Source organism: Urtica dioica, chromosome 4 (genome assembly GCF_054948205.1).
Source record: "Urtica dioica subsp. dioica isolate 48M chromosome 4, U.dioica_male_clone48M_v1_H2, whole genome shotgun sequence".
Lineage (NCBI taxonomy): Eukaryota > Viridiplantae > Streptophyta > Magnoliopsida > Rosales > Urticaceae > Urtica > Urtica dioica.
Genome location: NC_142759.1, coordinates 2,901,219 through 2,920,932, shown reverse-complemented (window position 1 = coordinate 2,920,932; position 19,714 = coordinate 2,901,219). Strand labels below are relative to the sequence as shown.

Here is a 19,714-nt window from a genome sequence, read left to right as displayed (position 1 = left end):
CCTAATGTTTAATGTGATTTTTTTAGCTGAATTGAATTATGAATTGGTATTGAGTTAGAGATTGAATTGAAATAGATGAAAATTAGATTATATTACATGTTGATGATATTATATTGTGAGAGTTTAAATATCAGGTTGGTATTACCAAACATAAATACCAAACATTTTTTTAAAATATAATTTTCTCTAGTTTTGTCTTCAAAAACTTTTTTTTCAACCGTTTGAGGGTATCGAGATCCACGAGGAAATCGCCATGGCACTCATCATCGGGTGTTATTCCGAGCAAGGAAAAAAAATACCGTTTTCGATGGAAAACCGACGTATCGACGGAAATAATGTGACGAAACAAACACACACACACATATATATATATATATATATATATTTAAATGTAGTTCAAATTTAATATATATATATATATATATTTAAATGTAGTTCAAATTTAAAACACTTCAAATCATACATATGTAGCATAAATGTTCCATAATGAATGAAATATAATGAAATTGTTCATGAAATAAATATGTTTCATAAACATATAGTTAAAATATAAAATAAAATGTATCAATAGAATCCCGATGAATGTCCCGGTTTGATAAAACTCGTTTGCTTTATTCGAAATTTAGGGGGACCTAAAATGTGAACATCAACCAATGTCAGAGATTTTTCTGCTGCGATGCGTACGATTGACAACAAGCTCATGGAAAAATGCGAGCTAATGACTCAGCAATACGAACCGATGTGGATAATGTTCGTCAATCATCAAAATGATAAGGAGGCTTCCAACCAACGACCCTACACCACAAAGGGTCCTAGGATGCCCGGCTCACATAGCGCTCTACAATACCCCTTCCGCCAAAAAGATTTAAATTGGTTCTTAAGGAACTCGTCTGTGCATCTCCGAGACGTCTCGAAATACGTAAGTCTATAAATTTCTCTAGTTTTATCTTAAAAAAAATGATCGATTCCTAATGTTTAATGTGATTTTTGTAGCTGAATTGAATTATGAATTGGTATTGAGTTAGAGATTGAATTGAAATAGATAGAAATTATATTATATTACATGCTGATGATATTATATTGTGAGAGTTTAAATATTTGGTTGGTATTACCAAACATAAATACCAAACATTTTTTTAAAATATAATTTTCTCTAGTTTTGTCTTCAAAAACTTTTTTTCAACCGTTTGAGGGTATCGAGATCCACGAGGAAATCGCCATGGCACTCATCATCGGGTGTTATTCCGAGCAAGGAAAAAAATACCGTTTTCGATGGAAAACCGACGTATCGACGGAAATAATGTGACGAAACAAACATATATATATATATATATATATATATATATATATATTTAAATGTAGTTTAAATTTAAAACACTTCAAATCATACATATCTAGCATAAATGTTCCATAATGAATGAAATATAATGAAATTGTTCATGAAATAAATATGTTTTACAAACATATAGTTACAATATAAAATAAAATGTATCAATAGAATCCCGATGGACGTCCCGGTTGGATAAAACTCGGTTGATTTATTTGAAGTTTAGGTGGACCTGAAATGTTAACATCAACCAATGTCAGAGATTTTTCTGCTGCGATGCGTACGATTGACAACAAGCTCATGGAAAAATGGGAGCTAATTGCTCAGCAATACGAACCGATGTGGATAATGTTTGTCATTCATCAAAATGATAAGGAGGCTTCCAACCAACGACCCTACACCACAAAGGGTCCTAGGATGCCCGGCTCACATAGCGCTCTACAATACCCCTTCCGCCAAAAAGATTTAAATTGGTTCTTAAGGAACTCGTCTGTGCATCTCCGAGACGTCTCGAAACACATAAGTCTATATAAATTTCTCTAGTTTTATCTTCAAATAAATAATCGATTCCTAATGTTTAATGTGATTTTTGTAGCTGAATTGAATTATGAATTGGTATTGAGTTAGAGATTGAATTGAAATAGATGGAAATTAGATTATATCACATGCTGATGATATTATATGCTGAGAGTTTAAATATCTGGTTGGTATTACCAAACAGAAATACCAAACAGTTTTTTAAATATAATTTTCTCTAGTTTTGTCTTCAAAAACTTTTTTTCAACCGTTTGAGGGTATCGAGATCCACGAGGAAATCGCCATGGCACTCATCATCAGGTGTTATTCCGAGCAAGGAAAAAAATGCCGTTTTCGATGGAAAACCGACGTGTTGACGGAAATAATGTGACGAAACAAACACAGACACACATATATATATATATATATATATATATATATATATATAAATGTAGTTTAAATTTAAAACACTTCAAATCATACATATCTAGCATAAATGTTCCATAATGAATGAAATATAATGAAATTGTTCATGAAATAAATATGTTTTACAAACATATAGTTACAATATAAAATATAATGTATCAATAGAATCCCGATGGACGTCCCGGTTGGATAAAACTCGGTTGCTTTATTCGAAGTTTAGGGGGACCTGAAATGTTAACATCAACCAATGCCATAGATTTTTCTGTTGCGATGCGTACGATTGACAACAAAACACGATACCAAAAAAAAGTGCTTCCAAGAGGTCAGCAGTTCGTTAGATTTATCCTTAGATGACGATTATGTGACTTATGAGTTTAGCTACTGTTAACGCCGTTTTGAGTTAAACACTTAGAATCACATGTGGCTCGATATAGGGCCGGACCCTATGATCGCACGTGAATTGAAAGATAGTGAAGTCGATCGTTACTTGAGCTGTTTCTTCGGAAGTGGTTTATGGGTTCGTTTTATCTTTTGGGATCTTCTCATTTTTTGTTCCTTCAAGCTCTTCGTGTCCTTTGTTCTTTCGGGTTCTTTAAACTTGTTGATTTCTTCGAGCCTTTCGATTTATGCTATTTTCTTTTGGTGAAAACTAGAAAAGTTTTTCACTTTTGTCACATAGACCAATTATTTAACATTTTTTTTTTATTAAGATACACATGTAGTAAAAAAATTGTATACACCTTTTCGAATTGGGTATCATGTCACAAAAGTATGGTTGAAAAAGAAACAAAAACTAACAATTAAACAAATCATATGCAAGCTAATGGAAGCTTCTACAATGATACATAATTTTTGTAAAAACATTTTATACGGTTATGTTCAGCTATCTCCATCAACATAAATAAGAGTTTTTTTTTTTTTTTTTGAAACGAAATAAGAGTTTCTTCGTTTACATTTGTTTCTTCGCTGATCAATTTTTGTAAGGAAGATTATTGAATACCCTTTCATGCTCTAAAAATTAAAAATTGAGATTTTTAGATTTTTTTAAAATCACGTCCAGCTAATAATCAATATTGCAAACAATAAATAAAGCCAAATAGAATCCAAAATAACAAACAATATAAAAAAAATGACTATTTCCAATTTTAAAAAAATAATTCATAACAAAAACACTAATAATGTTATTTCCGCGAGAAAGGACAAAAAAACGGACAATTTCCACTTGTTATCAAATCGACATGTTAAACTTCAAGAGAGTCCTAAACTAAATTTCTGTAAGAAACTCAAATCGAGCATCTAAAACTAAAAGTCACTATTCCAAGAAAGAAGATAATGCTGTCCAAAAAACTCCCTTACATACGGCATTTGTGTCAAACGCCAAGCAATTAGTTGCAAAATCACGTGCCAGTCACGTGACCCGTCCTACATAAACCCTCTAAAAACTGGCGGGAAACATCCACTCACTTTTTCCATCGTCACTCTCTCTCTCTCTCTCTCTCTCTCTGTCCTGAAATTCCCGCCAAACCCGAAGCCATGAACAACGGCGGAAGCCGGAAACGCCCGCCTCCGACTCCGCAACCGACGCCGGTGAATCCTCCGAAGCATCACGCCGCGGCGGCGGAGGAGGAGGAATTCTTTGACGAGGACTTCTTCCTGGACGAAACCCTCGCCGCCGCCGGCGACGTCGCCGGTATTGTGATCCGAAGCCATAAGTGGACGCGACCAGCTCTATCCGCCTCCTTTGCTGCCGGAACGGAGAACGTCGGTGAGTTAGGGTTTTGGATTTCTCATTTTGCCTTTTGATTGCTATTCGAGGCGAATTAGGGTTTTGATTTGTGTTTGTGTGAATTTTGAACATTTGTAGTTTTTCAACAACTCGAGATTGATTATGTGATCGGCGAGAGTCACAGAGAGTTGATGCCGAGTTCTTCGGGTCCCGCCGCCATCATCAGGATTTTCGGTGTAACGAAAGAAGGTGAGGTTTTTTCTTTTCATTGTTGGATTCATATTGCGGAGTTCTTTAGAGGAATACAAGGATGATCGTAGTTTTGTTTTTCTCGATGAAATGGGTTCACAGCCAACTTAGAGGGCTTTTTTTTTTTTTTTTTTTTTTTTTACTGAGAAAAGTAAAAGAAGATAATGGGTTTAATTTTAAGTATATCGGGCTTAATTTTTTTGTTTGACCGGAAAAGAAATCTGTCTTCTCGACTTCCGTCTCACTCGGGGCACGTGAGAGGTCTATAAGACTAATAGTGGGATTAACTAGAAGTCGAAATGTGGCAGTATGGTCTGTATTCTGTATTCAGTATTTTGTTAAAACAAAGCATAACTTTGCCTAAGAATAAAGAAGCGATATTTCTCTGTTTCCACGGTTGTCTTTCATGATATTCATCCTTTATCTGATTTTTGACTTCCACCAAGGAGTTTGATGTATGTGAATCACCTTCTCATATAATTAGAAATATAGATGGTTTAGTTGTATCTTAATTTCTGTAAATTATAATTTCTAGGACATAGCGTCTGTTGCAATGTTCACGGATTTGAGCCATATTTCTACATCAGCTGTCCGCAAGGGATGGGACCCGATGATATTTCCCAGTTTCATCAAGCTCTAGAGGTATTTGCTTTGATCACTCAACCAATAAAGACTGCTATTTTGAATATGTAGTCTAAGGGGTTTTGTTGCGCTTGGAATCATAATTGCTTCAGGGCAGGATGCGAGAGGCAAATAGAAACAGCAGGGTACCTAAGTTCATTCAGCGAATTGAGATGGTTCAGAAAAGGAGTATAATGTACTACCAGCAGCAGAGTTCATATCCGTTCCTTAAAATTGTTGTTGCTCTTCCCACAATGGTAGCCAGCTGTCGTGGTAACGTCCCATCTTTGTCTATGTTAGACAGTTTACTGGTTTTCACGGTTGGGAATCGTTTTTTTTTTTGCTCTTTTTACTTTTTTGAGTCGCCTTCTTCTGAGTAATGAATTGTGCAGAGAAATCTGATACCTACAGTTGGATTCTTAAGGCAAACTCTAGCCTTGCATACAAGGACTGTGACGACTGCAGATTGTTGATATTATGCTCCTGAAATGGCAGGTATTCTTGACAGAGGTATACAAATTGATGGTTTGGGTATGAAGAGCTTCTTGACATACGAAAGCAATGTTCTTTTTGCTCTCCGCTTTATGATCGACTGCAATGTGGTGGGTGGCAACTGGATTGAAGCACCTGCCACAAAATATAAGAAGGCTGCAAATAGTTTGTCATATTGTCAATTGGAGTTCGATTGCCTGTATCCTTATAGATGAGAGCCACTTGATAGGTCACAAAGAAAGCTCACTAAGTTTTATTTTATATTATTGTTACCTGTGCAAGATAATCCTCAATTCTTTGTATGATTGTTTGCTTCAGAAGAAATACCAGCTTATCTTAGCCTTCAGATGAGATTAAGGATGAGAAGGATGACCTAAAAAAAGTGACTTGATATAGAGTTGGGGAAGAATGAGCGTTGCTCACAATGTATTTAGTTGAAAAAGGGTGGGCTTTGTATATCTGAGACTGCTGATAAAATTGAGTTTTAATTTCTTGATCTTGTTCCATTATCCTAGCCAGGTTTAAACAATTTTCATTTTGTTTGCAAAGACACTGTATTTTGTTCTTATAGCTAGCCACATGCTTTCTATTTTCTTCTTCTTCCTTTGTCTTCATCAGCAGGTTTTTTTCGTGGAAAATCTTCCTTAACTGCTCTTAGATACTCAGAACTGATCAGCCATGCCCCTGAAGGAGAGTATTCGAAGATGGCTCCATTTCGGATAGTGAGTTTTGACATTGAATGTGCTGGCCGTAAAGGTCACTTCCCTGAGCCTAGCCATGATCCTGTCATCCAGGTAGTTATCTGCTTCAGTGATATAAGAATCATTGTCGTATTATTATTCAGTTTGTAATCAAACTGACAATTCTCTTTTCTTCTCAGATTGCCAATCTAGTTACTTTACAGGGAGAGAGTAAGCCATTTATCCAAAATGTTATGACCCTGAAGTCATGTGCTCCTATAGTTGGTGTGGACGTGATATCCTTCGATACAGAAAGAGAAGTTTTACTGGCTTGGAGGGTATTTGTTTTAGCATTTGCTGTCTTCATAAACAAAAACAAATCTTTATTATACCACGTGTCTCAAAATAAAATAAAAACTGCCTATGATTTTTTTTTATTATACTTCACAGATATATAAGATAAAGGATCCATGAGAGTTATTCATATCCATTTTGTTTTGGTGGCAAATGTAGCTTGACAACCTTATTGCCTTAGTTGAATGTCTAACTTCCCTATTGCACATTCATAGAACAATTTTCAGTCATTTTAATTTTCCTAAAGCTTGAGGTTATATCATTTTCCATGGGAATTCGTGCATCGTTAGTCAGTCATTTACTTGTGAATTTCTATCACATTAGAGCTCCTTTCAGCTATTATACGTGTCTCGATGTTTCTATAAGCACACACATGGAAACACATCTAATAATGCATTTATATATATATATATATATATATGTATATATATATATATATGTATATATATATATATATATATATATATGTATATATATATATATATATATATATTTAGTTAGATGATCATGAATTGTGTTTGTCATCCTCATTAACTATCGAAATTAGAACAAATTGTAAAGTAAAGCTGATTTGATATAAAGTTAATCAGAGATCATGTTTTTGTTTTATAATTTCAACTGATATAGTTACGTATCTGATGTGGTGTGAATAATCTTCATGACTTATACTAGTATGATGTGTATGATGATTTATTAATTTTAATGTTTAAATTAAAGTTACGTCATGGTAAAAAATAAAGTCTGACGTTTTGATCTTCTGACAGGATTTCATTAATCAACTTGACCCCGACATAATGATTGGGTACAATATTTGCAAATTTGATTTGCCCTATCTTATAGAGGTATGTTTTTTATTCTCACTGTTAGAATTCATTGTCTTATATGTGCTATACTTCCACCTTTTCATTCATCGTTAGGCTATATGAGCTTTAGATATGAATTGAACTTGGATAATGTTGTACATCCATTTCTTGTATTGGTCAGTGTTAATGAGATATAGAACTGGAGTAGTTGTTTCAATTGGTAAACATTTCTTGATATTTTTTCTTATTTCAATTGGTAAATATCTCAATATTTTTTTCCCCTTTTTTTTTAGTAATTAGATTGCTCGTGTTTCTTCTCTGGTAAGTGATTCCTGTCATTTTGGGTGCGTTAGTTGAGACAAGTACTCATCTTTAGTTGTAGATGGCCATAAGGAATCAATTCCCCAATTCTACTCCAATTCAAATAAAATTTTAACTTGACTAACTTGCCAAGCTTAATAGAAAGTTGCCGTTTAAAAAAAAAAAACTTGCCAGCTTAATTAATGTTGCTAAAGTATGGCTATGGATAATTTTAACCTTTTGAAGTGTTACGATCTTGTGTGTTCTTGTTTTTCCATGTATTATGAGAGATTAAAGTGTATGTATTTTCGGTTCACAGAGAGCTGAATCGCTGGGTATAGCAGAATTTCCGATACTTGGTCGTGTCAGAAACAGCAGGGTTCGAGTCAAAGATACTACTTTTTCTTCAAGGTAATTAAACATTACTGCATCTTGTTGCTGAAATGAAATAAACTTCTACTCGTCAGTGTATATATTACCTTGAGCCTATACATTTGACCTTTTGCTCCATGATTATTGGGAATTTTGTCAATAATTTATGTAATTTTCATTCACATAAGCAGCAGGCTAAATGGAAAGTTCTTGAGTTTTCAAATGGCCTCAAAAGTAGATAAAGCTTTCATGAATCATTCGATCAAGCAAATTGCAACTCTTTTTCAATTGTTATATATATATATATATATATATATATATATTCTTATTTGCATTTGCTGAACTTTGAAGCTCATTTATGTTTTATGTTTCTTGCTACCTTTTAACTTGCTGCCCCAGACAATATGGTACCCGGGAGAGTAAAGAAGTAGCGATTGAGGGGCGAGTCCAATTTGATTTGCTCCAGGTAAAGTTTTATTTATTTATCATTTTTAATCTCCAAGCTCTTAAACCCTTTTACACGTTATCATTGGACAAGATCTCTGTTAATGTTGTGATTGAAACCACGTGATTATGAGATGGTTGCTAGTATATGAATTTGAAAAACTTGGGCTAGCCGGTCTTATGTTAGACACACTGTTGTGATCTGCCTTCATTGGCATCTACTGATCTGCCTTTGCTTTTGTTGTAGGCAATGCAACGAGATTATAAATTAAGTTCGTACTCACTGAATTCTGTCTCAGCACACTTTCTTTCAGAGCAGGTGAGACTTAAGAGCTGTTATCAGTTTTTTTTTGTGTTGTCTTGCTTGTCACATGTGTATGCTGGGTACGTGTCCAGAAGGATCTATCCTCTTTTCTCCCAAATTGATCTGATTCCCAATTTGAAAATCAAGAGGATAGAAATGTTTTATTTATTTATGTTATGTTAACTCATTGAAGTGAACTTAATTCAAGGTAAAAATGGACATTGATGATGTAGCTTTCATCTGTGCAGAAAGAGGATGTCCACCATTCAATTATATCTGATCTACAGAATGGAAATTCGGAAACCAGAAGACGTCTTGCTGTATACTGTCTGAAGGTGTATACCTAGAATATTTGGAATCTTATGTTGCCTCTTCCTTAACAGGATTTTCTTGGTCTAGCCTTCCATGGTTTGCATTATCTTAATTCTGTCTGGTAAAACTTGAAAATAAGAAAATAGTCAAATACGGTTAATTCTTATAGAAACAAGCCTCGTTATTTTTGGAGTTTGGCATTGACATTTCCCTTTCCATTAATTGACCTAAACATATCTCTGCCTTCCCTTTATGTTACATAATTTTGGCAGTGACTTTATTACGAACTCTTATATTGAAACTATTGTTTTTATCAAAACTTCATTCCACATGTTATATGCATTGGGATTTAACCTCCATATGGCATAGAAATCCAATGGTCGTGTTAAATTCTGAGTGAACTACATAAATATGTACTTGTGTGGGTTCCATTATGTAAAGTTTGAGTCTGATCAGAGAACCTGAGTTTCTGGGTTAACATAAAAATGATAGAAAAGCTTGACTTATGTCCATGTAGGATGCGTATCTCCCGCAAAGGCTTTTCGACAAACTCATGTACATTTATAATTATGTGGAGATGGCTCGAGTTACAGGTGTTCCCATCTCATTTCTTCTTTCCAGAGGGCAGAGCATTAAGGTCTAAACATTACCTTTTATATTCAATTAGCAAAACTTAAGTTGAGAATAGCAAAAAAGTTTAACAAATTTGAGGTTTTAATTCCTTGGCTTCAGGTACTTTCGCAACTTCTTAGGAAGGCAAAGGAAAAGAATCTCGTTATTCCAAATGTGAAACACGCGGGATCAGAACAGGGAACGTATGAAGGTGCTACTGTAAGTTCACTTTTGTCCTACTAATTTTGTTTCGCTAAATATGAATTTGCTTGCTGGATTTACTTTGGACCTGTATCCTTACCTGAAGATTTATCTTTGGTCCCTCAGTATGTATTATTGTGGGTAACGTGCTATCTTTGGTCCCCTGTTTCGATAGCCTTTGGGATAGTCTTTTCCGCAATATTGGTTTTTGGCTTGCTACCCTTGAGTCCGAGTTTCGTTCCTATAGTCTAGCTTCCCTTTCTAGAGATTGGCCTAGTGCCCTTTAGCTTGTATCTTGCTTTTTCATAGTAAAAGCTTTCTTTTCTCCTTTTGTTTTAATTGAGTTCTAAAAAAAAAAAAAAAAAAAAACTGACCAAAGGATTTTCTTATAGGCTTAGCCACTGTCTTGGCCAGATTACATGATATAATTTCCTGTAACATTGTCTTTCGTTGTTAGACTTGTTTTAGGTTATAAAATTTTCTAGTTTACTGCTATGAAGATTTTGCGAGTTCACTTGTGATGACTTGCACTTTGCATATGGAAAACCATGTTGAAGACAAATATGGTAGTTGTATCTAGAGGTGTAACTCATACCATTTTCATACACTTAGCTAATTTAGATTTCCAGACAGGATATCACTCAATTTTTCATCATAAATCACTGGACTCTTTCTTTCTTGTTCTCTTTACAACTGGCGAATTTAATTTTTTATTTTCGTGCGTGGAAAGTTATGCTGGCTTCACTTGATTAATTTGTCTATTCCATTTTTGCTTTGTTTAATTGATGAAATTTACAAACTGTAGGTTTTGGAGGCAAGAGCTGGATATTATGATAAACCAATTGCAACATTGGATTTTGCATCCTTGTATCCATCTATTATGATGGCATATAATTTGTGCTACTGCACTCTGGTAGTTCCTATGTGAATTCCTGTAAATTATTCCATTTCTTGGTTCTAATCAAGCCAACCATCTATTTTCCCAAATCAAGTCAACGATTTCTTACGATATGTGTTACTTTTCTTTGTTTGAAGGTGACGCCTGAAGATGCCCGTAAACTCAACCTCCCTCCAGAATCTGTTAATCGAACCCCGTCTGGTGAAACATTTGTTAAATCAAATTTGCAGAAGGTAAAATTCTAGCACCGCAGTTACAAGACTTCTGTTTTTGCTTCCTCGTTTAGTTTTTTTTTTTTTTTTTTTTTTTTTTTTTTTCCTTTTTCATCTAGTTAAAAAGGATACATATTTGCATTGTGTTTCTTTAGGGAATCCTTCCTGAAATTCTCGAAGAACTTTTATCTGCACGTAAAAGAGCAAAAGCTGCCTTGAAGGTATCATTAATTTTTCGTAAATTAGCCCATGTATTTGATGCCGTTTTGTTCTATTTTTGTTGTTGTATGTCATATTTTATTCCAAAGTATGCTTCCACAAACATGTCTGCTTATGAGCTCTTTTCAAATTTCCTAGGAGGCAAAGGATCCCCTTGAGAAGGCTGTGCTCGATGGTCGCCAACTGGCGCTGAAAGTAAGCCATCTGCAAAACCAAATGTTAACCTTCCTTCATGAGTGTTATTATTAAGCTGTGCAATTCTCTAATTTTCTTTGCCCTAAATTCGACCGCAATCTCGTTCTTCCAGATAAGTGCGAATTCGGTGTATGGATTTACTGGCGCTACTGTTGGTCAGCTGCCGTGTTTAGAGATATCTTCAAGTGTTACTAGCTATGGTAAATATTCGTTTTCTGTAAACTAGTTCCACTAGGTGACTTTAAAGAGAAGTTTTGGTGGATTTTGCTTCGTCTGATCGGTTAACTGCATTATGAAGGTCGGCAAATGATTGAGCACACCAAAAAACTTGTAGAAGATAAATTTACAACGCTTGCGGGCTATGAACACAATGCTGAGGTGAATATCTTGTATTTATGCTGTAGTGTTGCATGACTGATTTAATAGTTCTAGTTACGACTAGCATGAATGAGAGCATAACTACGAATTCAGGTAATATATGGAGACACAGATTCGGTTATGGTGCAGTTTGGTGTGTCAACAGTGGAAGCCACAATGAACTTGGGGAAAGAAGCGGCTGACTACATTAGTGGAACTTTCATCAAGGTATGAGTTATTAATTTTTGTTTATTTATTTATTTTGATCGACTAACCTGTGAAATTTAGCTAAGAAGAAGATAAGGCTGTAAAATGAATGTTTAGTTTACCTCGAACACTATTGCATCTGACTAATTTCCTTTCATTTCTCCATTTTCTTTCCCGGTAATTTTTACGTGCAGCCTATCAAGCTAGAGTTTGAGAAGGTTTATTATCCATATCTTTTGATCAGCAAGAAGAGATATGCTGGGTTGTATTGGACAAACCCTGAGAAGTTTGATAAAATGGACACTAAAGGTAAAATACCTAAGCATCTTTTTTTTTCTTTCCCGTGTTCAGTTGGAATTGCTGGTGATTCATATGTTTTGCTCGACAGGTATTGAGACCGTCCGGAGAGACAATTGCTTGCTGGTAAAAAATCTGGTAAATGAGTCCCTGCACAAACTACTAATTGACAGGGATGTCCCTGGTGCAGTTCAGTATGTCAAGAATACCATTGCAGATCTTCTTATGAACCGTATGGACTTGTCACTTCTGGTCATCACAAAGGTAGTGTTTAATAAAGTCTCCACAGATCATGTACTTGTAAAATACTTCATGGCTGATATGTCAACACGAGTTGTTCTTACACATTCAGGGTCTGACAAAGACTGGAGAGGACTATGAAGTTAAGGCAGCTCACGTTGAGCTCGCTGAGCGAATGCGAAAGGTTTATTTTTTGCTTCATTAAATCAACTACTTCAAGTTTGTTTGGTCTATTAACCGCCCTATATCCAACTTATCTCCCTCCGATTGGTTCTGGTGAATGAATGTACAAAGATAAACTAGACAAGATTTTTTTTTTTTAAACTTACGGTGTCCTTCCTTTTTACTTCATTTCAACCACATATATATGTTTTTTTTAAACGAATAATCCCTATGGCGAAAAAAATAAGAGAAATGATAACGTAACATAACTCTTTCGATTTTAAAAAAAGGATGACCAATTGCTTAACGGTTAATTGTCTTTCATGGTCAGCGAGATCCTGCCACTGCTCCAAATGTTGGAGATCGAGTTCCATATGTCATTATTAAAGGAGCAAAAGGGGCTAAGGTCATTCTTTTTTTCTTTGTTCTATAATATATACTTTTTACTATTATTTTTTTGTTATTCTTATGCTTGTGGTGCTCCAAAAAATTATGCTCATGTGCAGGCGTACGAGAAATCAGAAGATCCCATTTACGTTCTAGAGAATAACATACCGATAGACCCTCATTATTATCTTGAAAATCAGATTAGCAAGGTTAGTTTCTTGATCGCGATTACTAAATAATGTTGAAAAAATGTTTATCGTGAGTATTCCATCCTCACCTATCCTCACCCATGTCTGGTACAGCCAATTTTAAGAATCTTTGAGCCTATTCTGAAGAATGCCAGCCGGGAGCTTCTCCATGGAAGTCATACTCGATCGATCTCTATATCTACACCTTCCAATAGTGGTATAATGAAGTTCGCCAAGAAGCAGCTCAGCTGCATAGGCTGCAAAGCCTTACTTAGGTATTGTTCAATGAATTTATTGCTTATACACATTTTATGTTAATAATTAGCTGTTCATAAGATAAACACTCATTTTCCTGAATATTGTTTTCTTAACTAGCCACTTTTTCTTGGACTTGTAGTTATTATCAAAACTATTTCTGTATGACCCTTTTGCTAGTTGATAAGAACATTGGTATGGATTTGAAAATTTGATCTCATATGTTGGTTTTCATAGAACATACAATTCAACCAACCGAGGTGTGTTGTTATGTTGCAATTTCCGAGGTCTGATCTTTTTAGATTCGTGGTTGAGAAGAATTAGTTTATGATATAGACGTACACTGTTTTAGTCTGATGTTTAGGAATAAAATTTACAATCAGAGGAGGTTTTTTTTTATTTTTTTTTTCCTGAACAAACCTAATACTATCTATGCCAATGCTGTGTTTCTGTACCCAGTAGTAAAGACAAGACTGTCTGCTCTCACTGCAAGGGAAGAGAAGCCGAACTTTACTGCAAAAACGTGGCTAGCGGTTCGTTTTCTCTTTTATGTCTAAACATCTTTCAAGTATGAGCTCAATTTTAACAGTGACTAAAATGCTTGTAGTGTCGGAGCTAGAGATGCTTTTTGGGAGGCTCTGGACACAATGTCAAGAGTGTCAAGGCTCTCTTCACCAGGACGTGCTTTGCACAAGGTCACTCTCTCTTCATTTTTTTTTTTGGTGATACATTTGGAGTTAGTCAGTTATTTATCTTCTTTCTTTGACTCGTTCTCAGTCGGGATTGTCCAATCTTTTATCGTCGAAAGAAGGCACAAAAAGATATGACCGAAGCAAAGCAACTACTTGACCGGTGGAACTTTTGAGATTTCTTTGTTTTTCATCTCTGAAGTTGTTACTGGTATGTTTACTTAATAGTTCATCCCAACTGATATTTCCTTTTTAATAACCAAGTTTATAGAATTTTTGATACTCACTTAGAACTTAAAGATGTTGTTGTAGCTGAGAAAGATTTTTATCATGGTAGCTTGTACATTTTTAGAGGTTTTCTTTAGCGGACGATGACTCTCCAACTGTTTTATTTGAAGGGTTTTTTTTTTTTCTTCCCCCACTTTATTTATATTCATTCACTAATTTATGTCAATTGTAATGTTCGTGGCATTTGTAAATTTTGTGTTTTTTGCGTATTGTGTAGTGTAACTAAATAATTATCACTCTTGGAAGAATTAGTTCATCCGTTTATTTATTTATTTTAATTTATTTTCTTTTGTTCAATAGTAGTGGCTCGAAAAAATTCGTATAGAAGCACCAAAATCAAGATAAATAATCCATTCGTAAACTAGTGATACAAACCATTTTACAATAAAAGTAACTGAGACGTTTTTTTCTTCGAACAAAAGAGAACAATGGCACATCGTAAAAAATATTCACTATATCTACAATCGTTGGCTAGAAACATCTCACAGTGATGAGATCTCAAGTTGAATAAATACGCTTAAGAAGCATTTTTATTACTTGATATGAAATTTAAGTGTAGAGTCTGAGGCGTGTTGAAATGGGTTCTCGACACAACGGACACACTGAGATGGTCATGGCGCAATCCTTGCACGTCTTTGAACAAGTAAAAAAAAAATGAAGGCCAAATTAGTAAAATGAAAAACAAAATCCTGGCCATAACAAGAGCATAATACATATACTAACAAAAAATAAAGGAGCATAATATATTGCAGTAAAAAATTAAAAAGAATCTTATGCAAAAAAATATCGAACTTCAATCCGGCGATTTTATGACCTTCCACCTAGAAATTAGGACTTGGTCTTTTGGTTTCTTACACGGACATATAACTTTTATATGACCTTTTTATTTCGCAATGACCAAACAATCACTAAGCCTGGGTTAAGAAAACTAAGCAAACGTAATGTTGTCTAGAATTAAATCCGTTTTACATACACGCGGTAAAAAAAAAAACTGAAAGATTAAAAAAATAGCCAACTTAAACGTTTGACATTGTTAAATGGTCACCGTTTGGTAAATTTTAGGTAAATAACCGTAAATAATGACTTGACCTAATATATGGAGGTGACTATTTATCTAATATTTACGTTTGTCTGTAAATACATGAAAATAACTATTTACCAAAAGTCGACTATTTAGCAATATCAAACGTTTAAGTTGGCTATTTTCCTAATGGAGCATACTCACCGTGTGACCGCATCCGAATGCCATATTCCTCGGATTTGTGAGACAAATCGGACACACCGGTTCCTCCGAAGCTGACTTTGAACCACCCGTTGCCTCACTCGCCGTTGCTAACTCTATCGGCTGTGGCATCGAAATCACACGATTGTCGTGATCCACCACTTTTTGTGGAGGCGGAAGCAGCCTAGCCCGTCTACCTCCTACATTTTCTCCACTATATATATATATATATATATATATATATATATATATATATACATGGAATTACGATCTTATATTAATTATTATTGTCATTTATGACTTTGTGCTTACTTATTGAAATCTAAGGTCAGAGTGGCTTTGAACTGAAGCGGAATTTCCATCAGGGCCGCGAGCGCGAAAGCCGTTTCCTTCTTCAAAGGCTCCGTGTTTTCCAACATGATTTTTGTGAAGTTGACAAACTGAACAAAAAAAATTGTCAATCAAGTCAACTCTGTATTCAAATACTAAAATTGAGCGTTATGTTTGTTGTTATTGGCTTCTCAATTTTAGTACATTGGAGCACATTTACTAAGTACATTTCACAATCACTAAAATTCGAATCAATAGAAAAATATTTTATTTAGAAGCTCAAGCTACGAAAAACCCGTCAAAGAATCGATTTCCTATATTACACACCTTTTTCAGAGAGAACATATGTGCCATATTGACTCAAACACAAAAGAGTGATTAATATTAGCAATAAACTCAACACCAATGCATATTGTTTATTTTTTTTTAGTAATTAATGGCTTACGCAGATAAATAAACGAGTCATATATACCTGAAAATTATCGAACGCGCGTTGAGGAATGTTATCATCGAATTGTTGCATTGAATCCCAAGGTCCGTCTCCGACTCCGACTAATATGATCGAAAGAGGATATTGGCTGTTTATAAAACATTTCGCTTAGAACCCCGGAGACTTGCTAAAATCATACTCACATCATCCATTACAAAATAGGAAGATGGTTACACACAACTCGACTCAAAATCTGCTTATCTTTTTCCTTCCCTCTTCTCTCATATATACTATGAAAAATTGTACAAAATAGCCATTTGAAACTTATTGATTAGCAAAATAATCAAAGTTTCAACTTTTCAGTAAAGTAGCCAAATTTACGATTTCAAAATTTTTTTGACAACCAAGATTAATTTTTTTTACGATTATTATAAACAATTTATCACTTTCAAAAAATTAATCTTGGGATCAAAAAAATTTTGAAATCGTAAATTTGGCTATTTTGACTATTTTACTAAATTAAAACAAACATTGGCTATTTTGCAACTTCATAACTTTAAATTGGTTATTTAGCGACATCATCATCCTATATAGTAAGTAGTTGATTCAATTAAATATTGAATTTTAATTGCAATATTACCCTTGGGGTCCTAACATGTATTTACCTAGCAGCCACTATGGAGTTCACAGTCGATTGTTCTTGTGGGCTCAACCTTCCGGGCGGTATATCGGGATTTCTTGTGACCTAATCAAAGTTATAGGCGTGTATGCTAATTAAGCTATAGATTATTGTTAATAAAATAAATAAAAGCATGTATTTGAAAGGGTGATTGTAAATAAATAAGGAAAAGTCTTAGTAATACCTGTCCATCCGCGATAATGACGAGAACATGGTATTGACCGTTGCTTCTCTCAACGATGTCAATAGAAGCGTCGATAATCGGGGCAAACGAGGTTGGGCCTAAAGAACAAAAGGGCAAACCAAAAAAATATGAACAAACATACATATAAAATTCGTGTGACAAATAACAAAGAGAATGGAAGAGATTAATTTTGCTGAAAAAAATAAAATAAATACCCGACAAGCTTAAGTGCGGGACAATCTCTTTGTATCGTGAGAGTGCTTCGGCAAAACCATGACATGGCCGGTGATCGGAGTAAAAGCTAAACACATCACGGTCATGTGTTGATGCTACACAAAGGAAAAAAAAAAGTTAAAAAAAAGTGGGAAAAAAGAGAACTGTCCGGGTTATTTGTACCATCGCCGAATCCGAAGCAGGGAATGAGATCATCTTCGTCGAACGGAGACAATGTTCTTCCGATGATCGAGATCGCCTCCTCATAAGGGTTCGGGGTTCTACTACTTATCGAGTGGAGGCTCTTTCTGTGGAATGAATGTTTGCCTACAAAAAAAATAAAAATTAATAATAATAATCAATGGCTTTACATAACAATTCAAAGGCCATTCGTTGGATTACCGGTCCATTCGTTGCTCTTTGTGAAGTCGATGCCGAGTATCAAATTCGACGATTCAAGACCCGCTTCTCTCAAAGCCGAAACAACCTGCAATACATAATATAGTCACAAAACATGAACTCACAAAATTGGTTTCCCATTTGGTAAATTGAACATCAATTCTTGTTTATGTAATTTAATTAGTACCCCATCCAAAGAGTCGAAGCTGTCGGCTATGCGCGAGCGGTGCTTAGTCCTGATCCTCGAATCCGCCGGAGCCTCTGGCTCCGAGCGAGAAGCTTGTTGGTGCCGATGAAAGCTCGCTGTTGTGGGACCCAAATCTCTCGGGTGATAATGAGAAGAAGAAGAAGAAGAAAAAGCTGGTTCTGGTGGTTGTTGTTGTTGGTAATGAAGATCTTCCGGAGAAGAGTCGTACGACGATTCCGAGTTTCCCATCAACCCTGTTTCAACTCAAACATGATGGAGGAGATTATTCATTGAGAATCACTGGAAAGAAAATGTGTTAGAGAGCAGGTTTAATTATTTGAGCTGTGAATTTAAAACAGCTAGCATTGCTCATTAAAATGCTTGTTCTTTCATAGGAAAATCTGAACTCAAAATAAGAATAACTAAAAAAACATTCATGTTTTCAAAAACTCAGTACAAGAATTTTATTTAAACTACAATTTCCGTGGATTTTTTTTTTTTTTTTTTTTTGTTATAGGTCAAAAGTTAATTATGATGCTTGTCAATATATTTTTTTTTTTTAATAAATAATGCTTTGAATAAAACCTATGCATGTTGTAAATTCCCCAGAAATCTGCTATTCTTTTCTTCTCTTCTTCATTGCTGCTGATGAAACTATCCTCCTAATATAATTCTATGTTTGCTAATTTTCAGTTCTTCTCGACCACCAAGAAGACATACCGACAAGAATTGTGAAAATTCTAAATACATAAGTAAATGAATGAAAAGAACAAAAAAAAAAACAGTTTATCCGAGCTACGGAACTTCATCGGAACTGAAATGAAAAAAGTCAACGTCACAATTAAAGCCAAAAGAAAAGAAAAAAGGTGAGAGAATTTCAGACATACAGAGATCCTCAGAAAAATGCCCAGCAATATGAAAGTGATGGAGAGGTATGAGTCTGAGAATCTGTAAAGTTTGATCCTTTTTTCAGTCTTTGATATATTAAGCTGTCGTTTTTTTTTTTTTTTTTTTTTTTGCTATAAGATAATTATTTTTTTAATCATCCAACTAACACTAAAGCTCATGTTTTTTGGCCATATCCTATTCAAATAATTCCCATGATTTTTTTAACGGATTATTAAATTATTTTTTTTGGCGTCTTATTATATTCTTAATGTCCTTGTCATTTTGTTTTGTAGTTTCATTTGCTTTTTTAAGTTGGATATTATTTATGGCCGCCTTTACGCAACACCATTGCTTGGATTTCCTTTTTCTTAGTCGTCACACATAAATAATATCGATATCCATGTTGTGTACCAAATAAATGACGTGCGCTCTAAACGTCAAAAATCAAGAAATATTTATTATAAAATACCATACCATATACATGTAACATGTACAGCTGGAAGTTTAAGTCCAAAGGGCCAATGTATGTACAAGATAGAAGATTAAGAAATGAAAATATTGATGTATGGAAATTCCTATTTAATTACTTTCGTATACTTGCTGGATTATTGGGTTTTTATTTTATATTTTATCTTCATATTTTTGTGTCTGTGAAACGCCATTGACTTCGTCTCCATGTGATAAATCTTTCATAACGTATGATTGTTAATAATCTTTCAATACACTTACGATTTTCAAGTTCAAATGTGGATGTGACATATTTCTAATATAGTTAATAATGTAGTTGTATTTCATGATACGTGACTACTGACTAGTAATTCGGTGACAATGTCTTTTAAATACTTTCTA

The 19,714-nt window shown here is 34.5% G+C and overlaps 2 protein-coding genes across 4 annotated transcripts; one reads left to right on the top strand and one right to left on the bottom strand.

Annotated features, from left to right (window-relative positions):
• The first annotated feature begins 3,756 nt into the window (after positions 1–3,756).
• On the top strand, positions 3,757–14,615 carry LOC149399285 (DNA polymerase delta subunit 1). Of its 2 annotated transcripts, XM_089612525.1 has the most exons (31): positions 3,757–4,034; positions 4,134–4,244; positions 4,780–4,886; positions 4,979–5,138; positions 5,361–5,556; positions 6,016–6,151; positions 6,238–6,375; positions 7,156–7,233; positions 7,814–7,905; positions 8,266–8,332; positions 8,558–8,629; positions 8,863–8,949; positions 9,444–9,563; positions 9,659–9,757; positions 10,545–10,652; positions 10,775–10,870; positions 11,005–11,070; positions 11,207–11,263; positions 11,376–11,463; positions 11,562–11,641; positions 11,735–11,848; positions 12,022–12,136; positions 12,216–12,250; positions 12,320–12,388; positions 12,477–12,548; positions 12,858–12,932; positions 13,033–13,122; positions 13,216–13,376; positions 13,816–13,889; positions 13,964–14,051; positions 14,134–14,615. In XM_089612525.1, the coding sequence occupies exons 1-31, from the start codon at positions 3,803–3,805 to the stop codon at positions 14,219–14,221; spliced, it is 3,171 nt and encodes a 1,056-aa protein (XP_089468651.1). In that variant the 5' UTR covers positions 3,757–3,802; the 3' UTR covers positions 14,222–14,615. The 2 variants fall into 2 exon arrangements, with proteins under 2 accessions (XP_089468651.1, XP_089468650.1); XM_089612524.1 differs by having other exon boundaries at positions 12,216–12,388.
• A 40-nt stretch (positions 14,616–14,655) lies between these two features.
• Positions 14,656–19,012, bottom strand: RGLG3 (Copine (Calcium-dependent phospholipid-binding protein) family). Of its 2 annotated transcripts, none has more exons than XM_089612723.1 (11): positions 18,865–19,012; positions 17,978–18,231; positions 17,794–17,878; positions 17,575–17,718; positions 17,394–17,507; positions 17,179–17,276; positions 16,981–17,060; positions 16,358–16,463; positions 15,868–15,995; positions 15,559–15,769; positions 14,656–14,966 (listed from the first exon to the last, which is right to left on the bottom strand). In XM_089612723.1, exons 2-11 carry the CDS (start codon positions 18,224–18,226, stop codon positions 14,883–14,885), a joined length of 1,299 nt encoding a protein of 432 aa, XP_089468849.1. In that variant the 5' UTR covers positions 18,227–18,231; positions 18,865–19,012; the 3' UTR covers positions 14,656–14,882. The 2 variants fall into 2 exon arrangements, with proteins under 2 accessions (XP_089468849.1, XP_089468850.1); XM_089612724.1 differs by lacking the exon at positions 18,865–19,012 and adding an exon at positions 18,563–18,743.
• Positions 19,013–19,714: the final 702 nt, after the last annotated feature.

Excerpts from the sequence above, each read along its gene's own strand:
- RGLG3 (XM_089612723.1), bottom strand. The coding sequence starts at position 18,226 with ATGGGAAACTCGGAATCGTCGTACGACTCTTCTCCGGAAGATCTTCAT. Across the intron at positions 17,277-17,393 it reads CCCGCACTTAAGCTTGTCGG|GCCCAACCTCGTTTGCCCCG; the intron begins GTATTTATTTTA and ends TTTGTTCTTTAG. Across the intron at positions 15,996-16,357 it reads GCGCGTTCGATAATTTTCAG|TTTGTCAACTTCACAAAAAT; the intron begins GTATATATGACT and ends TTTTTTGTTCAG.
- LOC149399285 (XM_089612524.1), top strand. The coding sequence starts at position 3,803 with ATGAACAACGGCGGAAGCCGGAAACGCCCGCCTCCGACTCCGCAACCG. Across the intron at positions 4,245-4,779 it reads TTTCGGTGTAACGAAAGAAG|GACATAGCGTCTGTTGCAAT; the intron begins GTGAGGTTTTTT and ends TATAATTTCTAG. Across the intron at positions 8,333-8,557 it reads TCCAATTTGATTTGCTCCAG|GCAATGCAACGAGATTATAA; the intron begins GTAAAGTTTTAT and ends CTTTTGTTGTAG.